The 22,183-nt window shown below is 32.9% G+C and overlaps 1 protein-coding gene across 1 annotated transcript in view; it reads left to right on the top strand.

Moving 5' to 3' along the window:
• The window catches only part of LOC133181839 (probable serine/threonine-protein kinase yakA), a 39,997-nt gene that overhangs the window by 3,793 nt on the left and 14,021 nt on the right, over positions 1 to 22,183 (top strand). Inside the window, exons 3-7 of the mRNA XM_061316465.1 lie at positions 1,733 to 1,866; positions 7,070 to 7,210; positions 10,837 to 10,932; positions 11,272 to 11,386; positions 19,611 to 19,732. Coding sequence (XP_061172449.1) covers positions 1,733 to 1,866; positions 7,070 to 7,210; positions 10,837 to 10,932; positions 11,272 to 11,386; positions 19,611 to 19,732 — 608 coding nt within the window. The remainder of the gene's footprint in view (positions 1 to 1,732; positions 1,867 to 7,069; positions 7,211 to 10,836; positions 10,933 to 11,271; positions 11,387 to 19,610; positions 19,733 to 22,183) is intronic.

The raw sequence follows: 22,183 nt of genomic DNA, 5'->3' as shown, positions 1-22,183 counted from the left end.
AAATCAGCCAATCATTGGAAGTTTTACTAGAAACATTGATTGTGGTAATGGATATGTATAAATAAAGTCGGGAAAAATAAAATTGCTAAAGATGTCGTTCAAAGTACATGTATTTATATTGCCAGTTGTTGGAAGTTTATTAGAAACATCGATTGTTAGAACAGATGAAAAAATTTTGTAACTTGAATTGAAAAACAAAAGTATAAAAGTCTAAGATACAGAGTAGGTAACAAGTAACATTTGTAATTTCTTTTCCTTAAAAAAGAGATAATTTCAGAGTGAAAACTAAGTGTCAGGAAATGCTCAGAATGCAGGATTTAGCATCATTTTAATACTCCAGAGGGTCTGGAGGCTTAGACGGCCCCCAATACCCCTGGCCTTTTTGGAGTCATCTTTAAAGCTGCTTTTTTCATTTGACTTTAGAATCATATCTGTTAAATTTGCCACAAAAAAGAATACACTAAGATACACAATTCTGTATATTGGTTTTTGATTTATTTTTTTTTTTGCATTATTGCTATGGATGCTAAGAAAAAAAAAATCTGTGAAAATCTTTCAAAACACTACTCTTTTCTACTGGTTTAGTCTGATTTCAGTAAACTTTTAACACTTGATTTTGATGAACAGTTTTGTCATGGTTACTGTAAATAGAAATTTCTGAAAATTTCTTTCAAAAGGCTACTTCTACTTCAGTTTTAGTTGAATTGCAGTGAAAATTGCCACACAGAGAGACGAAACCAAGTATCATTATTCTTTTTATTGCTGTTGTCATAGTCTCAAATCCAAGTGCTACATTTCTTGTCTTTTGATATAGAATTGAATAGATTTTATTTGCCAATCATGGTCCCACTGGGAACATAACATAGATACAAGCATTATTTGTTAACACTCAAGTGGACAAGAAAACACATAAAAATACACAGCAATACAAAACATTAAAAAAAAACTAATAAAGTAACAAATCAGCAGAGGTACAGTCTCTTTGGGTATCAACATGTATAGGAAAGATCTCTAAAAATCTTCTTTTCAAGACCATACTACAAAGCTAAAATTTTTGTAAAGTTTTTGGTACATGTACTTTCATGACCTTATTTAATTTATGCCTCATTTTTGTCCTGTTACTCATTTCTATTTTGAAGAGTGTGAATGCTGAACTTTGAAACCACTCGTCGTATAAGGGTGTGACATGTGTTATTTTGTTTTTTCTCAAACTTCTTGTAATAGGTCAAGGTCATTTCCTTATTAAGATAGCATTATTTCCGTGGTGATAAGTATTTATGTATATCTTTCTAGTATTTTTTCACGGACATATCTCTGTATAGTGCACTATTGGATAACTGATGAAGTCACCTTCCTTTTATATATCGATATATTTTGTAATTTTGATCACAAGAATTTGAATGTGAGAAAATTAAAATTCATAAACATCTATTATGCAATTTTGTGCATGTTAGACGAAGTGATATTGTATTTACTGATTGAATAACCTTTTTATAAATAAATAAAATATCAAATGTTAGCTTACTAAATAGAGATTTTAATGATAAATGTATAAATCAAGGAAGAGTAGGTTTCAAAAAAAGTGTATTCACTATTGAAAAGCAGATTTAAAAGACAAACTACACTGTAGAAAGTTTGAAAGCCTCTTTCTGTGGTTGCCAAGCTGTAGATATTTAAAAACAATTCTTATACAAGAAATCTGTCTCCAGAGTTGATTTTAATCTATTAACAGAGTATGGGCGGTTTACAGATATCCATGGACACTTTGTTCCAGAGAAAAACACATTGTTGGCATCTCGCTACAGAGTTCTGAGTAAAGTGTCTTCAAGGACTCGTGGACAATCCTCTGTGCAGATCTTTGCAAAGGTTTAAAACTTAAAAAGTTTTTATTTTTTTTGGTTTACGATTTTCTGTCTCAAAAAAATGCATTGGGTGGTTGAAAAATAAAAATAAAAATAATTTAGGATTCAACAATTTCATTTTTAAATACATGTACCAGCAATGTTTATTTTAATGTAAATAATACACGTCAATAGTACTTTTAAGTTTTATTGTCTAGATCACATAACTCTTTTTATTTAATTTTAATTCATTTCTAACTTTAGACTGAATGACATTTTCATTTAGTGCTGATTTTTGTTTGTCAATCAGTGCTTGGTTCATGATGTTCAACTTCTTTTTTGTGCTCTTCAGTGATATGTGATATGTTATAAACCTCGGTATCCCCACAAACTAAAAATAAGGATCCAAATTTAAGTTAAATTTAGATTGAAGAAAAATACAATTTAATTGTTTAACAATATTGAAAGTAATTGACGTTTAAATAAAGGTTATAATAATTTGATCATGCAGCTATTAAATTTAATGTTCAAATAATTTCTCAATCAAGTCCTTCTTTAAATTTTGTTATGTACCTGCACAGTAGGCAATGCTCATTATTTACTTAGTAATTCAGAGGGCTCTGATCTCAATCGAGTATCAAATTTGCAAAGATTTGTATATTAAAATTACTTCTATAAAGTATAAATTAACAAAATGTTTTATACACATTTGAATTTATCCAGTGAAATAATCACTCAGGTCAGCGTTACTTCAACTAAGATGTATCTCTCAACAGTAAATTGGCTTAACTATTATCCATGGATTTATCAGCCTATTTTGGGAAACACCATTTTTAGGGAATTGGGAAAAAATTATCGGCTATTTGATGAAATTGGAAAAAAAAAATTAAAATGTTGCTTATAAATCATGTATTCAGGGGTAATTCGTTTAACATTTCAGCATGAACTCTAATTTGGGCAACCAAACGACAATTAAAATGGACTTCAATGAGTATAAAGTATTTATACAACTTAGGGTAGTACATGTACATGTGTGTATGAGATTTCAATTTAGGTCATTATAGTATCTGTTTCTGGAGATTATAAACCTCCTGCAAAAAATTATACTAAGTACACATTTCTAAAAGTCCTCTTTTAATATGTATTAATGCATTGAAAATATATTTTTCTATATGTAATAATGCCTAAAGTCCTTACCATTCTCTCGCAGATCAATTGAGTAGATGGAAATAACTTAATAAATCTATATAATTACACAATATCATCATTTTTAGAAAACGGAGGAAATTCGGATTAAAAGTTGGCGATGTTTTTTCAGTGTTTTTAAACGTGTTATGACTGTAGCTTTGCTAAATGAGTTAAATAGATGAAAATTACAGACAATCTGACAATTGTACTTTTTTCCAAAGATAATTAAAAATAAAAGCATTGTTCACCAATTGGGAAAAAATACTGCCAAATTGGGAAAAACTGAACTCATTTTCAACTGGGAATGAGGCCAAATTTCGGCCCATGAGAAGGCACTGATAAATCCCTGTTATCTATAGGTGTATCCGTGTCTGCTAGGTCGATCAGGGTTGGTTATACACTCTCCAATATTACGGGATGAATTTAGCCAATTGAGACATCGCAATTAGAGAAAGGGATCATGCATCCAAGACTTTATTAACTTTTCCATGCAGAAAAAGTTCTTTAAGTGTGTGTCATTCCTTTCAGTGAGGAATTACCTTGTTACATGACAGAACCGCCATTTTTGGTTTGCACATGTGTTTATTTACGGTCACCTAAATGTTTGTAAAGGTCTCATATATTTATAAGCACTTATTTGACTAAGATGCATTCTAAAATTTAAAACCCACCAGTTCAGCTGAGAAAAATTCGGAAAAATATGTCGGAAAAAGACATTATTTTTATTTTCATGATTGGTGAAAATTAGGGTCGGCGTAATCGTAAACCAAAAGAAAAAAAAACTTTGGCCTTATTAAAAATGTGAGGCAGTGTGTAATATTATATTAAAATGTGAAGCAATATTCTTAAACAATACACATCACATTCAAGTGTTTATGAAAATGTGAAGAAGATGTAACCATCAGTTAAGAGAGATAACTCTAAAATCACTATCTTCAGTATCATGTATGGAGGGTAGAGTCTTCTAAATGGTTACATGTTATAATTACATTTTTATGCCCCCCTTCAAAAAAGGGAGGGCATATTGCTTTGCTGCTGTCTGTTGGTCTGTCTGTCGGTCCACCAACAGTTTCCGTTCATTTTCTTCACAGAGGTTGCACATACTGAAATGAAATTTGGTATACAGATTTATCATAAGAATATCTAGGTGTAGTTCTGTTTTGGGTATGATCGAGCAATTTTTGACAGAGTTATGCCCCTTGGACTGAAAAATTCCAATTATTTTCAGTTTCCTTTCATTTTCTTTGCAGAGGTTGCACATACTGAAATGAAATTTGGTATACAGATTTATCATAGAATATCTAGGTTAAGTTCTGTTTTGGGTACAATCGAGCAATTTTTGACAGCGGGTATTCCCGGCAATGATGGAAAACACACTCAATTATATCTTTTAAATTATTCGTTTCGTTTCGTTAAGGTGACATGTCCAGTTGATGGTGGATAAATGGAAAATGAATTATATGGAAAATGGATTAATGGAATATATGGAATAATGGAAATGTCCAATTTATGGAATTGAACTTTCTCCAAAGCAATAATTTAATTCTTTACTTATGGTGTTACATTTTCAGGAACTGTCTTAGGTCTTCAGAAACAAATTTTAAATGAGCAGCTTAAACTGTATGAATATCTTACACAATGAAATCTTGAGCTAAATCTGAATAAAACTTAGTACCTCACAAAGACCAACCTTTCAACCAATGAAATCTATCCATTTCAAAATCTGACCAATAGATGTAAAAGTATATGTACAGGTGTGGATCCAAAGGGGTGTATAGCTATGTCACTAAATACCCATGTTGGTAAAGAATGAACAGAGTGAAACTTTAATAGAAAACGTATCACTTATGTCATTTATAACATATTTAATAGTTTATTTAGTTTATATAATTTATTTTTGATATTTATTTTATTTCATTTAAAATCATTTCAACTTTTATTATTTTAATAAAAGTACCTCTACTACATTATACCCCTTTGACCTAGAAAAATTCCAGGAGGGGTGGAGGTGGGAAGGGTGGGGGGTTATAAGTGTTTCACAAAACTTGATGATCACATGTTTCAAAGTGTCCCAAGATATGTCTCAATATCAAAATGAAAATGAATGACCTGCTTTTGAGTCAACATGATATGAGGTTCTAAGATGCATAAACTGACAAGATTTGATGATCCTAGTCCTTATAGTGGGCAAAATATCAAAACTAACAAAACATAATTTTGGCCAGCTTTGAAATGACTTTGAGACCAAGCTCTTTTCCCTATGGTAATGCCTTGAACAATTTTTAATCTACAATATACCTTCATCCTTGTGCGTAAGTTTAGTGATAATCTGCCTAGTCGTTCTTGAGAAGAAGATTTTTTTTAATGCATCATGGGGCCTTGAAGTGAAGTATTTTCAACCAAAAAGTAGGCCACAGTGACCTACTTTTGGAATTTTATGGCTTATCATTTTCAAAACATTTAAGGTCATTATTACTGAGAGGTGTAGAATGATCAAACCTTGTAAGTTGATGCATCTTGGGGCCTTAAAACTGTTTATGAAAAAGTAGGTCACAGTGACCTACTATCTGAAATTTGCAGGTATTCATTTTCAAATTGTTTTGGAGGCATATATATGGACACTTTTTCATGGCTATATTTAAATATTTCAGATACTTAGAATCATCAAACTTTGTCAGTTAATGCATCTTGGTTCCTCAGAATGTGTCCACTTAAAAGTAGGTCACAGTGACCTACTTTTGAAATTTGAAGGCAATATCAAATTATTTCAAATAATAAGAGGGGCTTAAAATCATCAAACTTTATCAGTTGATGCATCTTGGGGTCTCAGAGTATGTTGAATAAAAAGGTCACCATGACCTTTTGGAATTGCATGGCTATATCTGAATATTTTAAGATAATTATGGGCTTAGAATCATTGGTCTTGGTCTGTTGATGCATCTTGGATTCCCAGAGTATGTAAACCAAAAAGAAGATCATGTTGACATACTTTTTGAATTTCATGTCCATCTTTGAATATTTCAGATACTAACTGGCTAAAAAGTCATCAAACTTTGTCAGTTGATTTATCTTTGGTCCTCAGAGTGTGTCAATTAAAAAGTAGGTCATGGTGAAATATTTTGGAATATTGAGGCAATTTCAGAATATTTCAAATAATAAGAGGCTTAGAGTCATCAAACTTGTTAATTGATGCATCTTTGAATCTAAAAGTATGTTAATGAAAAAGTAGGCCACAGTGACCTAATTTTGGAATTTCACAGCTATATCTAAATATTTTCAGCTAAAAAGAGTCTTAGAATCATCAAACTTTGTCAGTTGATGTATCTTGGGTCCTCAGAATGTGTCAGTTAAAAAGTAGGTCACAGTGACCTATTTTTGGAATTCATGGCTATATTTCAATGTTTATGTTTGTTTGTATGTTGTTTAATGTCCCTCTCGAGAATTTTTCACTCATATGGAGACGCCACCACTTGCAGGTGGAGAGCTGCAAATTTTGTCCTATACTCGGCACTTACGGCCATTGAGCAGTGAGGGATCTTTTTCGTGCCAGCACCTACTGCGACACGGGACCTCAGTTTATACGGTCTCATCTGAAGGACCGATCTCCACGTCCCACAGTGGGATTCGAACCCGCGACGTAAGGATCAACTCCTTACTCCGCGTCTCTAGAGCAGACGCTCTAACCACTGCGCCACGTGGGCGACTATTTCAATATTTAAGATAATGAAGGCTTAAAATCATCAAATTTTGTCAGTTAATGCATCTTGGGTTTTCAGAGTGTACTAAGTGGCTTAAAATAGAAATGATTAGGTTGTACAATTTATCTGAAGATTGACTACTGTAATAAAATGATTATTATTTTTTAAGAAAGGAGACAAGAAAACTATATGACTGAATAGGATTATATTCAAGGCATGAAGCACACCCCGAGGATCAAACCTTACTTGGACTTGACACTGAGTGACATCTCTCCTCTAACAAATTTTATGATTGTTTTTCTATGTATTAACAATGGTCAAGAAATATATGTATGTTTTCAGGATGAGTTTAACTCCGACTCCCTGGTGGTGATCAAGATACTGCACAAAAGCTGGGGACACCTTGCCTATCAGGAGATCCACTTCCTGTGGTCCCTCAAAGTGGCTGACCCCTACAAGGCCTCTAGAGTTGTCCAGTTGCTGGTATGGAGTCTAGATTTAAACAAAGAATGATAGATACATGTATAAAGTAGAGGTGCAGTGATTAAACTGTAAATTACAGGGCAAGTTTTTTCTCTTTAATGCACTTACCTCCATTTCTATATCACTGTTTAAAACACCTCATCTTATTGATAAGCTAACTGGAGGTTTTCAGTTAGGTAATCAAAAGATCAACATTTCAAAGTTGGAGGTATTAACCTTGTGTCTTGATATCACATTCCCCCCATAACGTATGTATTTATTATTGTGAAATTTTTAGTTTCATGCTTTAATTGTCCAGCTGATTCGTCATAGTTGCCAATTTATAAAATAAGTTATATATATAAACACTGGTGCTTGTTCATGAGAGCACTAATTAGCACATGCTTAACATTAATATAAAATTTTGATTACACAATAGAAAGTGCAGGTTTAGTACTGGTACAAAAACGTTTTAGACCTGGATGAGAATTTTTATTTGATCAAATTGACAGAAAAGAGGATCTAGCATTACATATTAGTGAGGAATCACATGGAATAGAACCAAGGTGCTTGCATTGAGATTGGACATGAATTTGAATTACTGCTGTTGTTGTATTACTGTGTATTCTTAAAACAGAATATACTCTATACTGATATATTTTCTGATGCAGTAAATTATGGGTATTGTGTAGAAATGCTGGCAATATCTTATTAAATCATGTTTACTTGAAAGTCTGGCAAGTTATTGTATTTGAGTATTTTTTTTATAATGCCCCATTAATTGAAGATTTGGGGGCATATAGTTTTTAGCTCACCTGAGCCGAAGGCTCAAGTGAGCTTTTCTGATCGAAATTTGTCCGTTGTCTGTCGTTGGCATTGTCGTCGGCGTCGTTGTAAACTTTTCACAATTTCATCTTCTTCTCCAGAACCACTGGGCCAATTTCAACCAAACTTGCCACAAAGCATCCATGGGTGAAGGGGATTCAAGTTTGTTCAAATGAAGGGCCACATCCTCTTTCAAGGGGAGATAATAGAGAATTGGTGAAAAATAAATAGCATTTTTTAAAAATCTTCTTCTCAAGAACCACAGGGCCAGGAAAGATGAAACTCATGTGGAAGCATCCTCAGGTAGTGTAGATTCAAGTTTGTTCAAACCATGACCCCCGGGGATAGGGCGGGGCCACAATGGAGGATCAAAGTTTGACATAGAAATATATAGGAAAAACCTTTAAAAATCTTCTTCTCAAGAACAGCAAAGCCATGATAAGTCATATTTATATGGAAGCATCCTCAGGTAGTGTTGATTCAAGTTTGTTCAAATCATGACCCCCGGGGGTAGGGTGGGGCCACAACGGAGGATCAAAGTTTTACATAGAAATATATAGGAAAAACCTTTAAAAATCTTCTTCTCAAGAAAAGGAAAGCCATGATGAGTCATATTTATGTGGAAGCATCCTCAGGTAGTGTAGATTCAAGTTTGTTCAAATCATGACCCCGGGGGTAGGGCGGGGCCACAATGGAGGATCAAAGTTTTACATAGCAATTTATAGGAATTATCTTTAAAAATCTTCTCAAGAACAACAAAGCCATGATGAGTCATATTTATATGGAAGCATCCTCAGGTAGTGTAGATTCAAGTTTGTTCAAATCATGACCCCCAGGGGTAGGGCGGGGCCACAATGGGGGATCAAAGTTTTACATAGAAATATATAGGAAAAACCTTTAAAAATCTTCTTCTCAAGAAAAGGAAAGCCATGATGAGTCATATTTATATGGAAGCATGGTCAAGTAGTGTAGATTCAAGTTTGTTCAAATCATGACCCCCGGGGGTAGGGTGGGCCACAATGGAGGATCAAAGTTCTACTTAAAAATATAAAGGAAAAATCTTTAAAAATCTTCTTCTAAAGAACAGCAAAGCCATGATTGGTCATATTTATATGGAAGCATCCTCAGGTAGTGTAGATTCAAGTTTGTTCAAATCATGACCCCCGGGGATAGGGCGGGGCCACAATAGAGGATCAAAGTTTTACATTGAAGTATAAAGGAAAAATCTTTAAAAAATCTTCTTCTCAGGAACGGCAAAGCCCTGATTGGTCATATTTATGTGGAAGCATCCTCAGGTAGTGTAAATTTTATTTTGTTCAAATCATGACCCCCGGGGGGTAGGGTGGGGCCACAATGGAGGATCAATGTCTTAAATAGAAATATATAGGAAAATATCTTCTTCTGAAGAACTGCAAAGCCATGATAAGTCATTTTGATATGGAAGCATCCTCAGGTAGTGTGAATTCAATTTTGTTCAAATGATGACCCCCGGGGCAGTGGCGGATCCAGGAATTTTGTAACGGGGGGGGGGGGGGGGGGGGAGTAGAGGCAGTGGGTCTGGGGGCTGCATTGAAGCCCCCAGTGGGTCTAGAGCAAGGCCTTGGTGGGGGTCTGGTAAGCTGACAAATTCTTACAAAGAAGAGATGATTTTCCTTGATTTTAGGATAATGGACATATAGTTCTACATAAAAAAAAAAAATTCAAATGGGGGGAGCACACCCGGCGCGCTGGCCCTGGATCTGTCTTTGCGGGGGTAGGGTGGTACCCAATGGGGGATCGAAAGTCTTACCTAAGAACATATAGAAAAAAATATTTCTTCTCAAGAACAGAAAAACTATGTTTAGTCATATTGATATGGAAGCATCTTCAGATAGTGTAGATTCAAGTTTGTTCAAATGATGACCCATGGGATAGGGAGAAGCCACAAAGGGGGATCAAATTTTTACAAAGGAATATATGGGAAATTTTTTTTAAAGCTTTTCGAGTACAACATAGCCATTTGTTAAATTGACATGGAAGGTAGTTTAAAATTCAAGCCCCCCCCCCCCCCCCCCCAATCTTTTCAATACTGAACTGATTTGTGCTTTTGCCTAGCCAATGTGCTCAGGTGAGCGATGTTGCCCATGGGCCTCTTGTTGATCTGTCTGACTGTTTATCTGTTAGTCCACAAAAATCTAACCTTGCCCACCAATTGGTACTAGGGCTTTTATATTTCACTTGTGTATTTTTGTGACAAGACCTTGGAGTACAAACATGTTTGACCTCATGACATTGACCATGGAGTTTGACTTACATTTGAAAAACATTAACCAACTTTAACCTTTCCATTTCTTCTGAGTGGTTAGAATTAGAATGTGTATTCCTTGTGACAGGTCCTTTATTTGGGTACCAACATTTACCTCTTGACCTTGTAGTTCAATCTATTTTTGAAAAACATTAATGTTGGCCATAACCTCTGATTGGTTGGAGCTAGGGCTTTCATATTTTTAATTTACATATCTATTGTGACAAGATCTTTCTTTGAGTATACCAATCTTTTTTAACCCCTTGACCTTGACTTTGGAGTTTGACCTACTTTTAAAAAAAAGTTTCACCTTGGCTATAAGCTGCCATATGGGGGCATCAGTGTTTCACAGGCACATCTTCTTGTCATTTTGCTGAGCTTTTTTTGTACTAAACATTGAATGCTTATTGATTTAAAACCTGGTGAAGAATTTGAAAGTTTTATTTTTGGAATAACTCTTGTTTGAAGAGCCACATAATTTAAATGGAATATCTCTTAATGTAAATTAAAATCAATTGTACATGTATTTTCTGTCCAGAATTTTTTTGAGCTGGATGATCACTTCTGCCTAGTTTTTGAGCCCCTCATACCTGAGCCGTTGACTCGAATATTCCAAGGATTTCACAAAGACCAGGTAAAAGAACATAGTTTGTACTGTTTGAAACTAGACATTTCTTTTTTGTGGCCTATCACTGTAAAATATTCAAAACATTCAATCTATGGGGAAAAAAGGACACCCCCCCCCCCCCCCAAAAAAAAAAAACAGATTGTGAACTGTATCTCCCTTAAACACCCCGAATTAAACAATTTTGAATGTTTAAAAGTCAGATTAGAATTAAGACTTGGGCATTCTGTGTCATAGAGAAGTTATCAGAAAAGCTTACTTGGAAGTAATTACTGTCTGATGCTTGTATAAATATTATTTTGTCAGCAACAACGGTCATTCATCTCATTCATGGGTGTGTATTTGTAGTTGATACCCAGCATAAAGAAAGTGACTTTGAGACTTTTAACCACCCTAGGGTTTCTACAACAGCAGAATGTTATTCATGCAGACCTCAAACCAGAAAATATTTTGCTGAAATCAGGTATTTATCACAATCTTAGGTTTTGAATACTGTGGAATCCTTAAAATTGGATGGGCCCAATTTTCGTGGATTAATGCCTAAATTTTTACAGGTTTGAGCGGACATAATTTTGTATATTCACTCATATTCACAAAAGGAAACATGGCTTTTAAAACTCCAAGCATTGATATGTTATTTCATGGATGCAGGGTACCCTCAAATTCCAGGAATATTGAGCCACCAGGAAATCTAATGATTCCACAATAATCAAGACTTTGACCTGTTTTGCTAGATTTCTTACTTTTGAAATTTCTTCTCATTTTTATTCTTTTTTTAAGTCAAAGTTAAGGACAACTTCAACAATTGAATTGTCAAATTGATTGAAAATAAAAATAAGTGTGCATACAAATGAGTGTTTTAGAAGCTATTTATTTATTGTGATAAAATATGCATTTATGACATACTCAGTTAATAGAATGATACTTAAATTTGATAAACCTAAAACAATCATCCTCATTCACCACTGCAGCACAATATGTAACAGAGAGTAGAACAAACACCATTGTCAAAGTGTAGTACACAGCCTTAATACTATACAATTATTATTGATAGGATATCAATCCATACTTATCACATAAAAAGTCCATAATTGATCTATTTTATAGTAGGGTAAGTAATAAGACATTGAGGACTGCATGAGGACACCATTTTCATCAACGAACTTTCATTGTGTAAGATTTAAATATGTCCAGATTACAGAAAAAGAATTTTACTTCTAGTGTAGTATTTTAGAATCTAGCACAACTATTTACAGAGTCCAAACTAGGTTACAAAAGGGATCTACATGTTTCATTTGTATAATATTGGGTCATTTATAGCCAGTAGAATTTGATTTAGAATACTGTAAATGCATCATATTTAGCTGTGTATTCTTTTTAGTCCTTTGGCAGAAAACAAATTCTGCTAATTACAAGTACAGCACTAAGTGTCTTGCACATATACACATAAATAAGAATATTAAGAAATGCACTAAATCAGATTTAGGCTAAGTTGTTAAAAAATCATAATTCTGCCAATTATCATACACGCTAAATATATAATGCATCTACAGTAAACCTTATTTTATTTTGTAGAATATTTCATTCAAATGACTTACTGTAGATTCCTAAATATACGCGAGGAATAAATTATCGCGTAATTACGCGAGAAGCACCACTCGCGAAATAAAATTCCTCGCTTTTATTTTTATGGTGCTTTAATGTATGTAAAATGTCTAGATAAATCAACCATTCGCGAATTATTGTTTCCGCGATTTGACGCCCTTAGGCCATTTCGCGATATTAAGTACTCGCGTAAAATAAGGAATTTACAGTAGTTCTTTGTAAAGGAATGCTCAGTGAATAACTTATTATTAATTGCACAAAGGAACAAGAACTACTGTGTATGTTCTGGCTCTAGCTTATCACATGATCCAAGACCTGTATCTGATGCACATCTTGGATGCCAGGTCTGATGTATGCTTTGGACCCTGAGTCTGACGTATATTTTATACTGTGGTGACTGGTCAACAAGACCTCTCCCATTTTATTACAAGTGGATACAAACTAAACTCACTCACCTGAAGCATCTGTGGATGTTTTACCTGTGCTGGATTTTAGATTAGCTCAGTTTTGAGCTTGCTCAGCAAAGGCAAAGTGAGTAGCAGTATTAGTCCTGATGGACAGCTTTGATTTCTGTGTGTTTTTAGTAGTCTCAACTCATGCCATTCAATCCTGCTTACTGATAAGCTTTAAGAAATTATTCAAATGACCTAATATTATGTAATTGTTGGCTTTATTCAAGCAAGTTCTTGACTTCAGCAAAGAGGGTTTGTAACCTTTTACTTGGGGCACAGATTGTTTATGGATTCCAATAGTTGTGTAATGATGAATAATTTTAATAACAAAAGTAGTATATTAGCTTCATCTGGGTTAGATTGTCAACCATAAGCTCAAATTATGAGAAAATTATCAAGATATTGGTTTTTATTTTTAAGAGATGAAGTGTATTAATTGTTGAGGAGAATGGCCTTGACTCAGTCTGACAGTTAATATGACACCAGGGTAATTGTGATGAAAGCCATACAGTGGTCCAATTGTCACAACCAAAGAGATTAAATTAGCTAATAGGGTAACTGCACCTTAGATGATTAAAGTCACACTTGCTGTAGTAGTCTTAATTTCGTAATCTGTCTCTTGACTTGAAATCTGTGGATTTAATCAAAGTGCTGATCTATTGTCCAATTTCACATTGTTAGCCAATATTTATTGTCAATTATACGTTCTACTTAAGAAGCTTTCATCCACTTAGAATTAATATGGGCAGAAAGAGCACGCAAATCTCCTTTGAGAGATCTCCTTTGACAAACATCTGATTCTGGTTTAGGAGTACTTGTCACAGGAACAGCCCTCCTGAGAGACAGTTAGATGCCATTTATTTTCAACCCATTGTGTTTAATCCACATTAATTTACTTTCTTAGATAGTGAAATCCGATAAAATTCCATTTTGATTTGGCATACTCATAATGTGTAATCATTAGAAGTGATAGAAAACAATTAAGATTGGTAATGAAGAGTGAGAGATCAAGTATTCATAATAAAAAAGATACTTAGCAACAGCAATACACAAAATGTTATTAAGTTGGAGGGGAGGGCTCCATTCAGAAATCACTTTTATGAGGTAAGGAAGGAGAAGTTTTCCAATAAAAAAAAAACAAATAATGAGGTTTTAATTTGGTCTGTTTAGTTCCTGTGGATAATAGAAAAACAGTCTGAAATTGTAACTGTGTGGAGATTTATGAGACAATTAGAGAAAGTCGGAAAATGGTGGAGAATTGCTGCGCTCTCAGATTTCAGGTGCTGGTACCTTTTTTTGTCATCGTTATTTTCTAATGTGAAGGAAATCGGTAATTTTCTGTGGGATTTATTTTCATGATAATGGAAATATTATGGGCAATTGTCAGTACATTTTAACATTCTAAAGCCTTTATGTTCTTTCTGGGGATTTTTATTCCTTCTAGGGTTACTAGATTCATTAAGTATTCAAGTGAAAAATGAGTTGTGAGCTCACAAGTAATAAAAACAAAATTGTTGAATATTATGAGTTTTAATTTCCTATTCCAATAATTCTTTAATTCAGATTCAATTAACAAGCATCAGTTAGTATGGCACCATGCTGATTAAGTTTTGTTACTTTTTTAAGGGTAAAGAAGAATTATTTCCCTGAAATCAGATAACTATTTAATAAAAGAAAGGCTTTGTCTCCTGGTGATCAGTCAGGTGATATGATTTAATCTGTCCACCAAAGCTGAAATATTGACAGTGAGATTGCAGGGGTTGAAATTTTCCTGGAAAACCAACTAGCCCAGGGGCTACTGATCAGTAAAAAATTGAGCATATTTATTCAAATCTTATATAACATATCATCAGCAAAATACATTGCTGATGATATGTTATATAAGATTTGCAAGTGTCTCTTAAGAAACTCCAATTTCATGGGACCATTGAAAAAATTGTATATTGATTATTTTTAAGGGTTGTCAATAAAATTCCTGGACATTTACTCGTGACTTTTCAAAATCAAAGAATCCAAAAAAATTATTTCATAAATTTTTTAGGGCAGCTCTTACAATATGGTCATTGAAAATGGGAGTTAGATACAGCTATATGGATATTAGTTCATCAGAGGATCATTACCTGTACACACTACAATGAATTATTTTAAAGCATATATAGTTTACAATGACTTCTAAACTCACATAGCTGCTCTAAGTGAAGAAATATTATATAAAAGCACAAAGCAATTTACATTACAATTATCACGATACTTGATACAGTGCGGACTCGTTATTACGGTGACGGTTTTATAAGATAGAATGCTTATTACGTTGTAAATTCAAAGCACAAAACCATTTCTTAACAAATCTATACAAATAGAACTGTTTATTACGATGTCCTAAAATGCCGGGACTCGGTATTACGATGTAAAAATTCTGTCCAAAATTTTTTTTCACCCCTGCATGTTTATTCAGTGCTGATCGACTGTAGACAATTAAGGAGACGCTAAATAAACATTGAAACACCTGTGCTCTGACAAAGTGTTAACTGGCAGGGCCGTTAGGTGATTAGTGACGCTTGACTGCACACACCTTGACTGTTCTAGCGAGGTCAGCAGAATTGGAGACGTGTCAAAGCCATTGTTAAACAATTAAACTGTTTATTTATAAATGTAGTCTCTAGTTTATCTATCTCTGTAAAGTTTATTTTTATTATTTTTTTTTACTATGGTTAATAAGTAAAATTAATTTATTAAATAAAGGGTTACATTTAATCATATGCATGTATGTTAAATACGTAATGTGTAATTTCGTTTGCAGTTAAACAGCGGGCATTGACAGCTTGGGTATCAAACATAATTTTGGCAAAATTTGAACTCCACTAACGTTTTAACAGCTTGGATAGTGGCTTGGACTACCTCACAAGTGTCAACAGAAATACAAATCGATAATTGCTGAACTGCTAATTGAACTCTGTTCAGTAATTTAAAAATTCAAATTTATTTTGACATTTAGCTTGTGTGTTCTCAAATCCTGTCCAAGAATATGCCTATCACACTGCCCACTTTCATCAGTTGTTCACTGCAGCTCTAAGCTCATTGAACACCCAAAACCGCCCAGTGATGTATTGTTGTTATTTATGTAGTAACGATACGAAGACATTGAAAATTTTACGAATGCATTATCTAGACAGAAACGAAAGTAAAAGTAAAAGGAAATGGCGGCAGATAAATGAAGATTGTCGAAGTTTTTATAAAAAATGTGCACATTTCTTTTAAAATGAAGGAAATAGAAGAAATAGCATCATGAAGACATCTAATCAAGATAAGTTATTAATAAATTATATGTATATAGCGTTTTAATGAAGAATTTGAACAGAATTAAGAAGGAAACATAAGGAGAAAAATACACCTCCTAATACACAACAAGCTTTCAAAACGATGTTTTACTGGATTTTATTCGGAACTTTTATTACGTTGCCCTCGGTAATACGATATTTTACCGTGACAAAATGGACATTGTAATAATGAGTCCGCACTGTACTGCACTTATACACTAAGATGGCCTCTAAACATAATCGTACTTATAAGAAACATGCTAATGATAAGAACATGCTAATGATAAGAATATGCTAATAATAACATGCTTATAATAAGAACATGCTAATAATAATAACTTGCTAATAATGATAAAAACATGCTAATAAGAAAATGCTAATGATAAGAACATGTTAATAATAACATGCTTATAAAAAGAACATGCTAATAATTAACATCCTAATATAAATATAAGGACACACTAATAATAACATGCTAATAATAATAACATACTAATAATAAGAACATGCTAATAATAAAAAAAACTAAGTAATAATACTAATAACATGCTAATAATAATAACATACTAATAACATGCTAATGATAATAACATGCTAATAATAAGAACAATATGAAAATAAGGGCACACTTATAATAATAACATGCTAATAATAACAACATACTAATAATATGAACATGCTAATAATAATTAACTAAATATAATGATAATAACAACACACTAATAATAATAGCATACTAATAACATGCTACTGATAAGAACACACTAATAATAAGAACATGCTAATAATAATAGGCTTATAGAATGAACACTCTTATAATAATATCACACTTATAATAAGAATGCTAGTAAGTTTGTCATATCTTCTATGTATAGTATAATATTTATAGTATTATTATACAGTTAAAGTATCTCATTGAGGGAGTTAGCAAGATTCCAGTTCCCCAAGGCCAGGACTATTTCCCGAGGGGAAGGCGAGGGAAATAGTCCTGGTTGAGGGGAACTAGAATCTTGCCAACTCTCACAATGATATACTTTTAACTGTTTTATAATACGGATACAAATGTAAAATTTAGAGGATTCAGATAGTGTGATTTCATAGCAGGGATTACTCAATGAACTAACGCACAGGGATTAGTCCATTCACATATCATACCAATGTAAAAGTAAAATCTAGAGGATTACGGATAACCGGGAATTAGCTTTTGATGCAGAGATTTGCTCACTTGACTAACGCACGGTGATTAGTCCATTCATAAAAATTTCTAAGGAATTAGTCACATCTAATGATCTAATGTTATATAGGGAAAAAAATCAGTAGACATAGTTGCCAACTCAACCAATTTCGTCAGGTTACACCCGATTTATCGACCCTTTACCCGATTATTTTTAATGACACGGCGGGTCATGCTTTTCACCCGATTTTTGTCGAACAACCCGAAAATCTCCTGATTTCCAGATTTGGTTTGTAAATTAGGTTGCACTTTTAACTTCCAGTTACAACCCAAGCTTGGATATACGTAAACAATGCCAATGGCTATGTTGAACATGTTCAGTAGGCCGTGTACCAGTGCAGGTGTAAACAATTACCTGAGAGTTGTTTTGACAAATCAAAGTTTTAAGTCAATTTAAAATGGCTTCCGATAGAATGAGGTCGTTATCAGGGCCAGCAGGAACAAACTGAACCAAGAAAAAGAGAAACGATATTTATGTACATATCAAGGAATCTTTGAAAATAAAGTGTTTGAAGATAGTGTAGGCATAACTGTAAATTTAATAGCACTTGTTAATTAAATTAATTCGGGAGAGGAAAGAATAACTTCAAAACCAAAATTGGAATACTTTCAAATTTAGCACAAACTTTCCATGTGCTTCAAATCAACAATGCAGATTCTGAAAAGACTTTCCTTTAAAAAATATGCACATTTAATTCAGGTCAATACTGAATAATGAAACCTTAAATGCTCTTTTAACATGTAAATATAATCAATATATATTAATTTTTTTGTCATTCTAAGTCAAAGCCTCATTTTAATAAAATAATTATCCTTATATATGCATATATATTTAATTTAATCATGGTAAATGTGTCATGAATGTCGATCGTTAAGCGTTATGACCAGATTTTTTACTTTCCAAATCTGGTCATGACCAGATTTTTACATGTTGGAGGTTGGCAAGTATTAGTAGAGGTATAAAATGTAGATTATTTAAATTATATTTTATGGAATCACTGTAAGACATCAAGATAGGAAAGTTTGAGGAATTAATCCTTTTGGTTCTGAAAATCCCATCAAAATAGGGATTTAGAGTACACCTCAGCAATAAATAGGGTAGGCAGGTCTGTGTTTCTACACACTATGTAGGATTTTTATATATGTGTTGTTTTCTGGTTTTTAGCTCTACTGGTCAGAGACCAGAAGAGCTTATGCGATAGTAAGGTGTCCGTTGTCCGTCCGTCTGTCTGTAAACAATTTTTCAAAATGCTACTCCTCCTACAGTTTTGGTCTGATTTCAATATAACTTGGCACACAAGTAGACTGTTCAATGATACATAATTTAGTGCATCGGTTTTTGATTTCGATGAACGGTGTTGCCATGGTTACTAAAAATAGAAATTTCTGTGAAATTCCTTTAAAACGCTACTCCTCCTACAGATTTGGTCTGATTTCAATATAACTTGGCACACAAGTAGACTGTACAATGATACATAATTTAGTGCATCGGATTTTGATTTCGATGAACGGTGTTGCCATGGTTACTAAAAATAGAAATTTCTGTGAAATTCCTTTAAAACGCTACTCTTCCTACAGTTTTGGTCTGATTTCAATATAACTTGGCACACAAGTAGACTGTACAATGATACATAATTTAGTGCATCGGATTTTGATTTCGATGAACAGTGTTGCCATGGTTACTAAAAATAGAAATTTCTGTGAAATTCCTTTAAAATGCTACTCCTCCTACAGTTTAGGTCTGATTTCAATCTAATTTGGCACACAAGTAGAATACACTATATACATAATATGTATATCAGTTTTTGATTTCAGTGAATGGTGTTGTCATGGTTACTAAAAATAGAAATTTCTGTGAAATACTTTCAAAACACTACTCCTCCAACAGTTTTCATTTGATTTCAATATAACTTCGCACAGAAGTAGACTACATTAAGATACATAATTCTATTCATTGTTGCATGTTGCAAAGTTTCAAATCCAAGTGCTACTTTTCCTTTGTTATACGTACAGACCAGTAGAGCTACAGTCTCATCAGAGACTTCTGGTTTTTTAATGTTTAGTTTTCTGTATTTATAGACTCCGATGTGAGCTCTGTGACAGTAATTGATTTCGGGAATGCCATCCACAACAATTTTAAGGAAGTTGCCTTGTACTTCAAAGACTTTGAACTACAAACTTTGTTATATAGGGCCCCAGAGGTAAGGACCACTGAAATTTACATGAATGTAATAAAAATATTCCTTCTTTGGGCCAACAATAAAAAATTATTTGTTTGATGTACTCCGACCAACCCATTAAAATTGCCCCTACCCAATCATTTTTTTCAGTACTTCAAATTCTTTTTTTTTTTAAATAGATTATTTGTATTGATTTTAAAGTTAAGGTCTATCATTTTCTAAGATTCTTTTAAGATTTAAAGATTTTACAGAAATGCGTAGATAATTTATTTAAATTGTTTAGCTTTCAGGTGTTTATAATGAAAATTTCTAAGTCTATGGTTTATAAACGATCATCAAAATGTTAGAAAATATTTAAAAAAAAAAAATAAAAATAACTACCTACCTACCCACCTTGAAAAATGTGGGTCAGAGTTAGGGTTGGATACCGTTAAGGGTGAAACGGTATGATACCATGCCGGTATTTTTGAAACGATGCGGTATTTTTAACGGTACGGTACTATACCTTGATGAATTAGAATGAGAATACATTAAACAAATGCGCTTTCACCAGTCACCAACCTTTCAATGCTATAATCATAAATAAGCTTATAAACTATGTTTATATTTCAACCTTTTAATAAATGATCAACAAAACAAATAAATTGAATCTCAAACGAATTAATTTGACTAGATACATAATCACATTGTTATACACAACCTCCCTGGTTGGCCAGGACCCATTTTGTTTGGTCGCACTAAACAACGAAACATTAGAAAATGGATAGGGATGCACATCACTTTTTTGCAAAATTTTGCCTTTTTAATTTACATTTATTATCAGTTTTTATTAATAAAATTAAAACACAATTAATGTGAATGTATTTTAATTTTAAAAAAAAATAAACATACTGATTTACCTCGAATATCGGCAATCAAAAGCAAGTGTTATACATGTACTAAGCATCCATTTCGTGAATTAGCCTACCCTTCCAATGCGCGGAGAATTCAATTTTGGCAAGACTGGATTCGTTTTTCTAAAATGATTTTGAATATTTAAAATATTTCAAAGATTAAGCAATACCGTTATTAATACCAGTATTAAATGAAACGGTATTTTACCGGTGCTTTTGAAGCAACTACTAGGTACGGTATAAGTATCGCGTACCGGTATCCAACCCTAGTCAGAGTTTGGTAGCCTCAAACCGATTTGCATGATTTAAAATCCATCAACTTACCAAGGAAAATGCAATAGAAAAAATTAAAAAAAAAAAAAAAAAAAAAAAAAAAAAGGTGAAACGATAAAAATATGTTACCCAAACTTCATTCAGGGCGACATAAAAATTTGTTGAAGTTTCTAATTTTATTGGTACATTTGTAATAAGGAGGCTCATTACACCACTTTTTGATGACGTACTACACAGAAAAATAAACCTCCATTGTTTCGTCTGTTTTCTCCAGGGGACGAATTGTATAGGTTCGCTTTGGTGATGATCTAAATCTTTGAAACGCTCTAAAAATAGACTACATGCGGTATTATATACAATGAGAACAAGGTAACGGATTCATTATAAATCACAAACGAAGATGGGTTATTTTTAAGTAAAGACCAAAGAGAATGACATTTAAATCTTCTCTGCCCAAGTAGTGTACAATGTCATAGCGAAAGCAGCAAGTTCTACCACTGAAAACATGTACCTATGGAGGAAATTTGAGCTGAAATCTAAAACCTTGTTGAAATAAATTATAATATTGACTTGCTTTTTTAGAGTACTGTATGTACTCTTGTTGGTTTGTGTGCTTGTATTTATTTCTTTGAAAACTGTATATTTATTCTAGAAATTTTAGCTTATTCTGAATCTGATATGTACAACTGTTCCTGGGTGTTTTGAGTTAGGGGGATTTAGGAAAGATAACTCTTGAAATGGACGTTTTATTCCAATTATTTTTTTAAATTGAAATTTTCATTTCCTTAAAACATTTTTTATTTAATTTGTGACTTATTATTCATTAATATACATTCCTTGTCTATTTGTAACTTATTTTCCAAATTATTCATGCAAAGATTAAGAAGAAAATCACATTAATTCTTTTTTGGGAGGAAATTATTTTTTCTAATAAAAATATTGTTGAATATTATGAAGTGTTATTATATTGCTTACATATCTGAAGATGATATCCATCACTTGACATTGAGATTTATGCAATACATGTACTATCAATCAGAAACTTGAAATAAAACATTTAACCAAAATCAGAAAAAAGATTAAAAAATATTTATCGTATCATAACCTCCATTTGGATATTTGAAATCTTCATAATAAGTGGTGCTGTAATGAAATCTAAAATAAACTGTGGGTGTAATGAGCCTCTTTAAGAAGAAATGTTAATTGTCGTAAGAAAATTATGAGACATCTTTAATACAAAGAATCCTGGTTTGACATTTTTTTGATTTATTAAGTCAGCTAATAGAAGATTAAGATGATAAATAAT

The sequence above is a fragment of the Saccostrea echinata genome, unplaced genomic scaffold (assembly GCF_033153115.1).
Source record: "Saccostrea echinata isolate AGI-Se365-2 ecotype Australia unplaced genomic scaffold, CSIRO_AGI_Sech_v1 ptg000009l, whole genome shotgun sequence".
Classification (NCBI taxonomy): domain Eukaryota; kingdom Metazoa; phylum Mollusca; class Bivalvia; order Ostreida; family Ostreidae; genus Saccostrea; species Saccostrea echinata.
This window is presented reverse-complemented; position numbering and strand designations above follow the sequence as displayed.